Here is an 11,965-nt window from a genome sequence, read left to right as displayed (position 1 = left end):
AGAGAGAGAGAGAGAGAGAGAGAGAGAGAGAGAGAGAGAGAGAGTGACTACCTCCACTGAGGTACAGCTTCCTTTTTTTTAAGAGGAAGATAAAAGCACGGCATGGCTAGCAGCTATTATCATTTTTATTTTTCCATTCTTTTTTTATTGTTTCAAAAGTACCCTTTGAGGGACATGCACACAATTTGTTAAGTATCTAAAATTTTATCATTATTATCCTGTTTACTTGTATTATTATACCAGATGTATTTACTCATTGTTGTTGTCTATATGTATGTTTGTTCTTATTCTTTCCATTTTTTGGTCATAACTATAAGGCAACATGAAATCGAAAGTGAAAAAATTGAGAGTGAGAGAGAGTGTGTGTGTGTGTGTGTGTGTGTGTGTGTGTGTGTGTGTGTGTGAGAGAAAGAGAGATCATAAATTGTAAAAGGAGATGGGGCTGCTTGCAGAGATAATCTAATTAAATATTAATTTGCTGTGGAAATGATACCACTCATGGGGGTGTTGTCTGTTGCAGCAGCCAGCAGTTCACCATCCATTCTTCATATGCTAACAGCACAGTGCAGTAAGGTTATTACAGTCAGTGTGTGTAATAAGTGGAGATTATTCTCATTATTAATTTCATCTCCTGCTTATTAACAGTGAGATGAGCTCATCACAAATTCATAAAATCCACATCTGACATCTTCAGCTGACTGCTTTTTGTCCAACCGGCCGTGTAAATTGAATGAAAATGTTTCTCTAAGCCCAAGGCCACGTCCTCAAATCTCCTCACATGTCCTCACATGTCTTCTCATGTCCTCACATGTCCTCACATGTCTTCTCCTGTCCTCACATGTCTGTCCACAACTCAAAGATATTCAGTTTACCGTTACCGAGGAGAGAAGAAACTAGAACATCTTGACATTTAACCAGCTGGAATCTGATTCATTAATTACCAAAATAGTTGCAGATTAAAATAATATTTTTATTTTACAGTGATACAAAACAGAGAGCAGCAGATCGTTGCCTCTGAGAGAGTGGAACCACCACATATTTGGCATTTTTGCTCAATAAATGGCCTAAAAGATTCATTAACTATAAAAATAGTTGTTAATTAAATCTCTACCGATCAACCAATCAGCTCTTTGCTTTCAGAGTTTCTGTTTTGGGACAACTGGATCAGATGAACGCTAATAACGGACAAATATAGACATGAATAAAAAGTTAAATCCGACATAATTAGGGCTGCAACTACAACAGCACTTCTTTTCATTATTGATTCATTTACCAAGTTCTTTTCAATTCATCATTAGGTCTACAAAGAACGCATCTAAAGCCCAAAATGATGTTTTTAAATGTCTTCCTTAGTCCAACCAAAAGTCCAAAAGCCAAACCTCTTCAGTTCACTCTCACTTAAGATAAGGAAAATGATTCTCCTTTCATTTTTGATAAATCTGATGAATATTTTCTCTATTAATAAATGTATCACTTTGTGGGGGAAGAAATCCAAAACAAACTCTCCAAGATTGTTAACACTGGATGGAAGGTGATTGACATATCAGAATATCATAGAAACAACTTTGCAGTATATTTGACAGGATATGCTGTTCACAGGAATATAACAGATACCTTAGAGCCGCCATAATCCCAGGGCCACTCAGAACATACAGTATATAATAATTCTTATATTCACTGTTCCATACTTGCAGCCATTAAACACTGCATCAGTGAACACTTCCGTTATTTTATAAGATGTGCTCTCTTTTATTATTAATATAAGTTATGTGCTGCTACTTGCCCATTTGCACTAATGCATATTGTACCCTGTAGGCCTATATTTATGTTTTAGGGTGTGTTGTCTAATGTATTAAGGAGAAACCAAAGACAAATTACCATTGCGGTGGACAATAAAGTAAATCCCATCAAATAAAAAGCTGAAGTGTTGCGTTTTGGTTTACAGGAACTCAGCGCCGTGCTTCTAATTCACTAAATATTGTATGAACTTTCTTTGTTTTGCGGCATCACTTAGACATAATAGCTTGAACTCTGACGTATGCTGTCTTCAACGTTTTTTAAGCCAAGGACCCCTGACTAAATATGTGATCTAAAATGAAGTTGCATATTAAACTGGGCCTACAACAACTTGCAGGGCGGACTGAAGCCTTAATACAAACTGTACCTTTTTAGCATAGAATGATAAGCTATTAAAATAGCCTAATAATTGTTGGTAGGATTTCATAAATCATGTTTTAATGTTAAACATACAGTACCTTTGGCACAGCGAATCCCTAGGATCGGCCCTTGATCTTGAGAACTTGGGCCGTTTTTGGTCAGTTTGCAGATTATCTGATTGGGCGTTTTTATTTGCCTGATAACCGATAAAGTTAATGGATTAAAGAGTGTCCTACTTTGTCTCCACTCCAGCTCTGTGTCTGGCCCTTTGCTCCGGTCCCCCCCACAACACTATCGGACTATTTTTATTGGGTGTTATGTTGAACGTTTCTCATTTATTATCACATGATATGGCATTTAGACAAAAAAATGTCTAAATGCCATACATATATATTTGAGCAACTAGGGGTTAAGTGCCTTGCTCAGGGACACATTAGTTGATGTCTCACAGTGGGAATCGAACCCCGATCTCCCACACCAAAGGCATGTGGCATATCCACTGCACCATCAGCCCCACCCACCATATATGACATCACCATTATTTTATTACATTATTATTAAAGCATCTATACTACTAATAATCAGCATCCATATCGGTCGTTCCCTATTTAGAATGAACCGTATCTGTGGGGGGGGGGCTATCTTAGTGACTATCGCCAGGAAGCATTGGGGATTTATATTTGCTAATAATATGCTGGATTCATGTTGAGACGTTTTCCCTTTTGATAAAAAACGTTCCAAAATGAACAGCAATTACCAGGTGTTCCCCCGTAGATTGACTCTGAGGACCCCCTGCTGAAGATCCCTGCTGTCTATAATATACAGGAAGTGCTGCGTGTACTAAAAGAATTACAACAGGATATCCTGAAGATGCAGTTGGGTTAACCAGCTGTGGACTGGCTGACGCGCCACCACATCAGGCTTTTAGGGGAAGAAAATCGAAGTAAACAAAGTAGACAGTTTGCAGTAACATACATTACGTCTTCTTGTAAACACACAATCTCGAGACTGTCTTTATCTTTCAGCACACAGGCGGCCACGGCTGCTCGACGTGTACATGTTCTACAAAAGTAGCGAGGTGATATGAAAGCAGGTTGGAAAAGCAGTTGGTCATAAATATTTTCATTATCTTTTAACAGGTTATTACAGGGCATTTTGTTGATTATTTAATGAATCATTCGGCCCACACGCATCATCAGAAAGTAGTGGAAAATTACCCTTGATATCCAAGTGATCTCTCCAAGTCCAACATGGTGTCTCCAAGCAATGCACAAAGATATTCAATTTACAATGACATCAAACAGAAAAAAAGCAGCATATCTTCATATTTGTGGATCTGGAAGCAGAGGATGATGAGTTTTTTATCCAAATAGTTTAGTTATTAAAAGCTGGTGGTTGATTCTTTTTCTTTTCTTCTTAACAAACAAGATTTTGTAGAGAAACATTCATGTTTTTAGTGCACGCCTTTAGAAAATAATGACAAAATGGGCACTGGAAGTTGAATGTGTGAAAGGGGAACTTAAGTCAGGAACATTCCCTAAAAAACAAAAAAAGACAAAAACATTTTCTCAGGATTTCTCTTCAGGTCGTGAAGCCTGCAGAAAGCATGAATGATGCTTTGATACATTGCATTTGACCACAGACTAAAGTTGTTTTTGACACTTAAAGTTTAGAATAGCTTCCAGGCCAAAAGATTCATTTAACACTTCCTTTATTAGCTCCACCAAAGAGGATATTTTTCAGTTTGGTTTGTGAGTGTGTCTGTTTGCAGTCTGCAGGATTGTAGAAAAACTGCTGGCCTGATTTTCATGAAACTCGGTGGAACAGTGTAGCATGGGCCAAGTAAGAAACATTATATTTTAAGGGGATCCAGACCACAGGGCGGATACACAAATCATTTTTCATTGTTTCACGTGGCCTTGGCCGAGGTTCGCGCTCTCCGAGTGCCAGACTGATGAGGGAAGGATAGGCCTCGCTTGTTGGAGGAGAAGTGCAGATTTATGTTTCATCTGCTTGAATAAATCACGGCCCACAGTGCTTGAAGGAGAGCCAGCAGAGAGCCGATTCATCTCCTTTGGCCTTTTCACCACTTGTTGCCCAGTCATGTGCACTGCATTAATGACGGGCTGGGTGAGGGCCAGTGCACGCTGGCGGCTCTCATTTTGAACACTTTCCAGTATCTGACGTGCTTCATTATTCTCCTCCAAAACTTAAGTGGGCAATCCGACTCAGAAACATGGTCTTATCTATCGATTTGAAAGAAGAAAAAAAACATTTTAGCTGAGTTTTTCATTATCTTTCTCATCCACAGGTTGAGCTGCATGTGCACCTCGATGGAGCCATCAGGGTGCAGACTATTCTTGATGTTGCCAGGTAAGTTAGTTAAGCCATAAGAAGATGATTAACCGTACTTGTGAATATGAATATTTGACAATTTCAAATAGATAATTGATAAGTCGACCGAGCAAGCGTATCAGTTGATATTAGGTTATTGCAGATATATTGGTCAGGTTAAGGAGGACCAGAAAAAAATTGCAGTAGTTTAATAACTACAAAATATGTGTTTGAAACATTGTTGCCAATAGATAAGTTATATCCAACACTGGAGCACAGATCTTTTTACTAACTAAAAAACATGTGCATAACATACTGTATCGTGGTCACAATTCGTAAATAACCAAAATTAAGGGATTCTGGAGCATTCTGTCCACCTTCTGACTCCCCTATTAGCTTGGTTTTGGTCTCCTCCAACCAGAAAGTAAAATTTCAGTCCCTAAGTCTGTCTCTGCTGCTAAGCGCTCCACAATGTTCCACAGTAAGTTGCTAACTGTCTCAGCTCTCTGTTTGATGCTAGGCAGGTGGTGTACAGTATTGTGGGTTCATCAGAGTACTTTTGCCCAAAACAATCTGCCTGCACCATCTGAACACGGCGCTAATGAAAGCAGTGCGGCTGAACCAAAATAATGAAGTCGCGGACCATGAGTCGCAAACAAATGAGCCAAAAGATGCTGAAATGCTCCGTAGAGCTGAGGGGAACCGTTGGTTTCAACATAACACACATCCAATCCATTCGTATTATAAATTTAAAAAAATAGATAAGAGTTTAATACTGCATTTTCAAAATATAATACAGCAATAATTGTACTTTTCCCCCCTATTTTTAAGATTAGTTTTTGAGGCTTATCCTTTTATTTGATATTAACATTGGATAGACAGGAAAGAGAGACGGGGGGGGGGACGCAGCAAAGGACTGCATGTCGGATTTGCCAACGTGAGGCGCACACTCTACTGGCTGACCGAGAGGTCGCCCCGATACCCTTTTTCTTTTAAGATAGCAGAGCAAGTCAGGTGAACTAGATTTAGAATTTGGGGTTTCAATGAAACAAATAAAACATTTACATTTTATTTTTAGGAGACGCAACATCCGTCTATCAGCGAATACGGTGGAGGAGATGAGGCAGATCATCATTGTCCAGCAGCCGGCCACCCTCACAACGTTCCTGGGCAAGTTTGAGGAGTACATGCACGTGGTTGCGTAAGTGCCGACTATTGGCCATGAGGTCTATTATGATTTCATAATTACCAAAGGTGTTCTCCTTGCTCAGCAGGTGACAGGGAGTGCAAAGAGCAGGACTTGGAGTGATTAAGAGTCAGGGTCATCACCTCTTTACTGTCGCAGGAATGTTTTTTCCCTCAAAGTCTACCATGAGCTCAAAGTCCAGGCAGTTATGTCATCCAATTATGACTCCAGAGTGTGTAGTACAGTTGGAAGGGCTGGGATGATATTTTTTTACCATACATGTCTGCCGATTCTATTTGTATTGCAATTTTCATGTATTGCAATTCTTGATTTTCTTTAACAAAACCGATAATAATTGTTGAATAATACATTTCTAGAGACAAATATATAATGACACATTTCTAAAAACTAATTAGGTTAATCATTGTTAAAGAAAAATACACATACTGTATATCGATTCTAGATATAAAAGTTGACCCACATACAATTTTGGTTTCCCCCCCCCCCCCACCCCTAACAGGTTGTGATTGACGGTGGTGGGCTGGATTTAAAATGCCAGACATGCAGAACAGGGACACATAAGTTTAAGAGCTTAAGTATCAGCTTGGCAACCGAACTGAGAGGAGAGTAAAGTTGTTCAGGGAGCCTTTCCGGAGTCTTATATTTAGTCCTGCAGAGACCACATAAAGACCCTCCACAGCCGTGAAAGCTTCCCACAATGACGCTCTGTAGAGAGGCCGGACTGCAGCGCACAGTTGTGCTGAATGGACCCTCTTGGATCGAGGCTCTTGAAAGCCGCGTGTGCTTCAACAACATACGGAACTTGCTAGCTGAGTTCAGCTGTTGTTGTATGAGCTCAGTGGGCATGTGTGTTTGGGTGGGTGGGGGGTTAATGAGAGGATGCTGGAGAACAACAGGCATTCAGGCCTGTGTAAGTGCTGGAAGCTGTGTTGTTTTCCGTCATGTGATGCGGGGCGGACAGTGTGCTGCTGAGTCTGAAGGGTATTGTCAGTAGGGCTTCCATACTTTTTAGGCACTGACCAAATTGCCTCCATGGTAGAGCTGGGCAACATATCAATAATATATCAATATTGTGATATGAGACTAGATGCATTTATAGATTTCGGATATCGTAAAATGGCATAGGTGATGTCTTTTCCTGGTTTTGTAGGCTGCATTACAGTACAGTGATGTCATTTCCTGAACTTGCCGGACTGTTGTAACTGTTCTGTTATTGACCTTTGCCCGCTTAGTCATTATATCCACATTACTGATGATTATTTATCAAAAATCTCATTGTGCATGTATTTCGTGAAAGCACCAATAGTCAACACTACAGTATTGTTGCAGGGTCGATATTGAGGTATATGGTAAAAAATATTGTGATATTTGATTTTCTCCAATCGCCCAGCCCTGCTCCATAAATGCCTAGTCATTCAATACCACATTTTAAAATAAATCATTATTTAATTTGCAAAGAAGAACATAACAAGGTGTTTCTGCATTTTCTGCTGTGGCTTTGTTTTGCTGGAAACAGATATGATGACTTAAAGTATATTCAGGGGGATCATTGGTAAAATAAATAAATAATAAATACTGAGTCAATTTAAAATAAATTTAAAAAGTCACTCTACATAGTGAATCGATTTTTTCCCCCACCCTTAGTACAAAGCAGTAGGAGGTGTAGATGAAATGCATGCTATCATATTGGTAATACTCTGAGGATGATCATATTGCTCATTTTGTAAGCCATCATTGTTTAGATGATGGATAAGCAGTGACTAATGGTTTTATTTATACCGCTGAGATAAGAAAAAGTCATTTTGTGTTTTTCTTGTGTTGGTTTTCAGTGGAGACAGAGAAGCCATAAAGAGGATGGCCTACGAGCTTGTGGAGGACAAAGCCAAGGAGGGGGTGATTTATGTGGAGGTCAGATACAGCCCACATCTGCTGGCTAACACTAAAGTGGATCCCATACCATGGAAACAGACAAAGTAAGGCTGAATCCCATTTCTCCATCTTACCTCTACCCCTTACACCTTACCCCTACCCCTTGGCCCTTAAAACCAAGGGCTAAGGGCTTGTGGTGAAAACTTCCCCCTATGACATGGGACACCACTTGGTTACATCACCATACAGTATTGATCACAAACTTCCAAGATGCCGTCTGTCAAATGCGTGGGTTTTGACAACAGTGTCATATGCATTTATATATTTGTATATTTTATGTTGACTTTGGTGGTGCAGAGGGAGATGTTCTTATCTGTGTAGTACTTAGGTCTGTTTGGTGAACCCTTGAGTTAGAGAGGGTTGTATTAAAGGGTAACTTTGTGGTTTTTCAACATCGGGTTAATATTCTAAGTGTTTGACAACATGATGGAAAGGATCCCTACAGAGTTAGACCTTTTTGTTAAAGAGTAGGAACCGTTTTGGGTCGTCTTTCCACTGTTCCAACAACCACCCTCTGGTTTGGTGGAAATAAACCCATTTACATGTGGCTCTATACACGCTAAAAGTATTGTTTATTTAAATGGAGTCTGGCGGGTTTGGCAATGGCGATTTCAAAGCCGATTCTGGTTAATCAAAAAGGACTTTACTCTTTATTAACCCTCATGTTGTCCTCATGTTTTCCTCATGTTTTCCTATATCAATGTTCTTTTTAATTCCCAAAAATAACATGATTGATTCAACGCTCTTGGCAAGTACAAATCTCTACTTAAATTCAATTCAATTTTATAGCATTTACAAAAAAATGTAAGTGATTTGGAAATAGTATTGAGTAAAAGTTGACATATTCCAGTCTGTGATTATCCAGCTACATCCATTCCTTTAATTTTAGTCAAAATAATTCCTAATTTCTGCTTTTCTAACTCAAACTTTTGGTAAAATTTACTATAAATGAGGTTTATTGACCATAAATTCCAAAAATAACTGTAAAACTAAAGTTAGTAAGTGTTGAAAACGTAAAAAAACCTGACAAACATTGAAATAAAATGTCAAAAGTGTTGAAAAAAGGGACAAAAACGTAAGAAAAAGTTACATAACATTTCAATGTTGACGGAGAGACAACACAAGGGTTAAAAAGGTCTCTCTCTCTAGGGATCCTTGTCATAGTAATGCCAGACACATAAGAATAATAATCGGAGCCTGTCAGCAGCCAAATGTGCTGGTTACAGCGTCCTCGGTCAACGACTCTTGTTCACATGATGCATGGGAAACAGGGTCCATGTTGGAAAGTACAGAAACAACCCTTTAAGTTTGGCTCATTGCATGTTTTCTTTCTTCACTCAGAGGGGACCTGAGCCCAGACGAGGTGGTGCAACTGGTTAACGAAGGCCTCAGAGAGGGGGAGAGGGTCTTCCAGGTCAAAGCCAGGTCCATTCTATGCTGCATGCGTCACATGCCAAGTAATGACCTGTAACTGTTATTGTAACATAAGCAGTGGCAGAGCCTGTAGTGATGAGTCTGTTGCAAAATCTGCTCTGCTCCATCCATGCAGCTGTTTCCAATGTCACCCAACAGCCAAATACAAACCAAACTTGTCATTACATCACTTGCGAAACATGCTGCAGTATCCCCAAGTGCTTACATCTTTGTGGAGGAGACTTCCTGAACGATTGGAAGACATCTGATTATGTCATTATACTGTGGATGAGAAGTGCTATTTTAACCCATGTGTTGTCTTCCCCACAAAATTGAAAATCGGCATTTTTGTTGATGTTTTGAACTTTTTGTCCCATTTTTTCTAACACTTTTGATCACTTTTCCAAGTCCAAGTCAAGTCAAATCATGAGTACAAAATATAGCGCCTCGAGTCTGAGTCCAGTCCACTCGGGTACTCCATCGCTGCATTTGTATGTGTGTGTGTGTGTGTGTGTGTGTGTGTGTGTTGTCAGGACCAAACTGTGTAGTTATGTGTGTTTTTTAACTCTCCAGACTGGTCCATGGATGTGGTGGAGCTGTGTAAGAAATACCGACACGAAGGCGTGGTCGCCATCGATCTGGCAGGTGACGAGTCACTTAACTGTGAAGCCAACCCGGGACACAGGAAGGCCTATGAGGTGAGCATGTGAAAGCATGAATGCAACACCAGCACTCGTTAAAGCATGATGGAGGCGGGTCTTGAGTACTTTATATGCAGCCTCACGTGCCAGACACATAACAATAACTGGTATAGCAACAACAGCAATAATGGAGTTCAACGGCACTGTATGTACAGGGTCAGGACTTTGTGCTACACCCTTGATGATGAACGTTACAGATGAAGAGGACGTGAATGTCTTTATCTGTAATCAACCCAGTACTGCAGTAAAACCTAAAACCCTCAAACCTATTTCCTTCTAAGCACTGACAAAAAGAAGAATCCAATTTGGTTCACAGCCAGCATTTATTGATCAATTCAGAGAAAACCCACAGTAAGTAATCAATTTAGCCTGTCAGACCATGATGAATGCGGCAGATTAATCAGTTAATACGCTACAGCGCTGGACGTGGAACAAGACTTACCTGAAATGAACTGCGTGGATAAAGGATGGGGGGTGCTAACTGCATGGAAACAGGTTAGAACATCTAATTTCTTTTATACATTTTCAATCTAATGTGATAGTATGAGGTAATTGTAGACCGCTGACTGATTCTGGTTATTCGCTTCCATATAATCTGTGATTGCTCATTTCTGTATTTTTGAAGTGTGTTGGTGTAGTTTCGAGGCTGTTGTCCCTTAGTCATCAATACTTGGCAAGATGGTCACAAACATACCTGACCGTAACACACATTACACACAATAGAGTGTGTGTGTGTGTGTGTGTGTGTGTGTGTGTGGGAAGGTGTGCCGACAATGAAGTTAATACTCAGCCTGTTAAAAGTCATTTGAGGGAAGCGATAAGTCAATGATTTAATATGACAGATATAACAGCTTGGTATGGCACCCTGAAAGTGACGGTCAAAAACAAGCTTTCCAAAGGGGTTAATATTTCAGGGAAGGTAATTGGCAGGCCAAAAAAGCAGATTGATAAGATAGAAAGAAGATAATAAGACGATGTACAAGAGGCATCACTGTGGAAAAAAACAATATCTTTTATTTACATTTGAACAAAAAGTGGCAAAAAATATTCACACCCTTTGCAAAGTGGTACAGTCTATGGGAAAATCCAAAGATACCAAATCAGATACCAGTCCAAATAGTCCAGTCTGTTCTAAAGCATCCTAATTAACCTGACATTCAAAACAAAAACTGCGTTTTTTACTTTATACACACACAGAAAATAGAGAGCTGGGTGACCGTGAGGAGATATTCACAGAATTTGACAAAATGTTTATTGGATTGACATCACTTACCGTACCTGCAAAGAAAGCTGCACAAACCCTGTCGAAATGATAAATCACTGGGTGATGCATTATAGCAGATGTGAGAACCAGATGTTTGGCTGTGTTGTTTGCTTCCTCACGTCTTTTCTGATCGATGTTGTTGACAGGAAGCAGTGCGTTGTGGGATCCACAGGACTGTTCACGCAGGAGAGGTGGGCCCGCCGTCTGTAGTGAAGGAGGTAAGTCGTTCAACAATAACACCAGACATTTCTGCACGGGGTGTTACGTGAGGACTTATTCGCTACAGCAATTCAACTAAACAATGAAGTCACGCACTGACAACAGTAATTAGTAAATGGTCATTACAGGCAGAGAGCCAACAGAAACAAGAAGTGTGTGTGGGAGATTCCAGCGGACAACAAATACACAAAGGAGCCCACAAGCACATACGTGTGTAGGGCCGGGTTAACCAATGATTAAAACGCTTTGATTCCGATTCCCAACGTCCCGATTGGATTACATTTCCGATTTAGATCAATTAGGTTGAGGATCTTTCAGTAATAATACCATTTTACCTTAGATATAAAAGAGATTCTCAGAGGCACATACTGCTGTAAGTTGTACAAGCAAGAACCAACCCTCAAATATTTTTGCACCGGGTTAATGTTCACATGGGATTCAAAAGGCATATTTTAAAGAGCTCATATTATTCTCATTTTCAGATTCATAATTGTATTTTGAGGTTGTACCAGAATAGGTTTACATGGTTTCATTTTCAAAAAACACCATCTTTTTGTTGTACTGCACACTGCTGCAGCTCCTCTTTTCACCCTGTGTGTTGAGCTCTCTGTTTTAGCACCAGAGTGAGACATTTGTTGGGAGTGGCACATATGCAGTAGCTCAGTAAGGACTACTAGCCAGTCAGAAGCAGAGTATGAGGGCATGCCCTGACAGTACCTAGGTAAGGACTACTAGCCAGTC

General features: G+C 39.9%; 1 protein-coding gene across 1 annotated transcript in view; it reads left to right on the top strand.

Annotated features, from left to right (window-relative positions):
- The window catches only part of ada (adenosine deaminase), a 16,822-nt gene that overhangs the window by 1,766 nt on the left and 3,091 nt on the right, over nt 1-11,965 (top strand). The window contains exons 2-7 of the mRNA XM_034877443.1: nt 4,469-4,530; nt 5,570-5,692; nt 7,528-7,671; nt 8,969-9,084; nt 9,614-9,738; nt 11,152-11,223. Coding sequence (XP_034733334.1) covers nt 4,469-4,530; nt 5,570-5,692; nt 7,528-7,671; nt 8,969-9,084; nt 9,614-9,738; nt 11,152-11,223 — 642 coding nt within the window. The remainder of the gene's footprint in view (nt 1-4,468; nt 4,531-5,569; nt 5,693-7,527; nt 7,672-8,968; nt 9,085-9,613; nt 9,739-11,151; nt 11,224-11,965) is intronic.

Source organism: Etheostoma cragini, chromosome 7, assembly GCF_013103735.1.
Source record: "Etheostoma cragini isolate CJK2018 chromosome 7, CSU_Ecrag_1.0, whole genome shotgun sequence".
In the NCBI taxonomy this organism is placed as follows: Eukaryota; Metazoa; Chordata; class Actinopteri; order Perciformes; family Percidae; genus Etheostoma; species Etheostoma cragini.
This window is presented reverse-complemented; position numbering and strand designations above follow the sequence as displayed.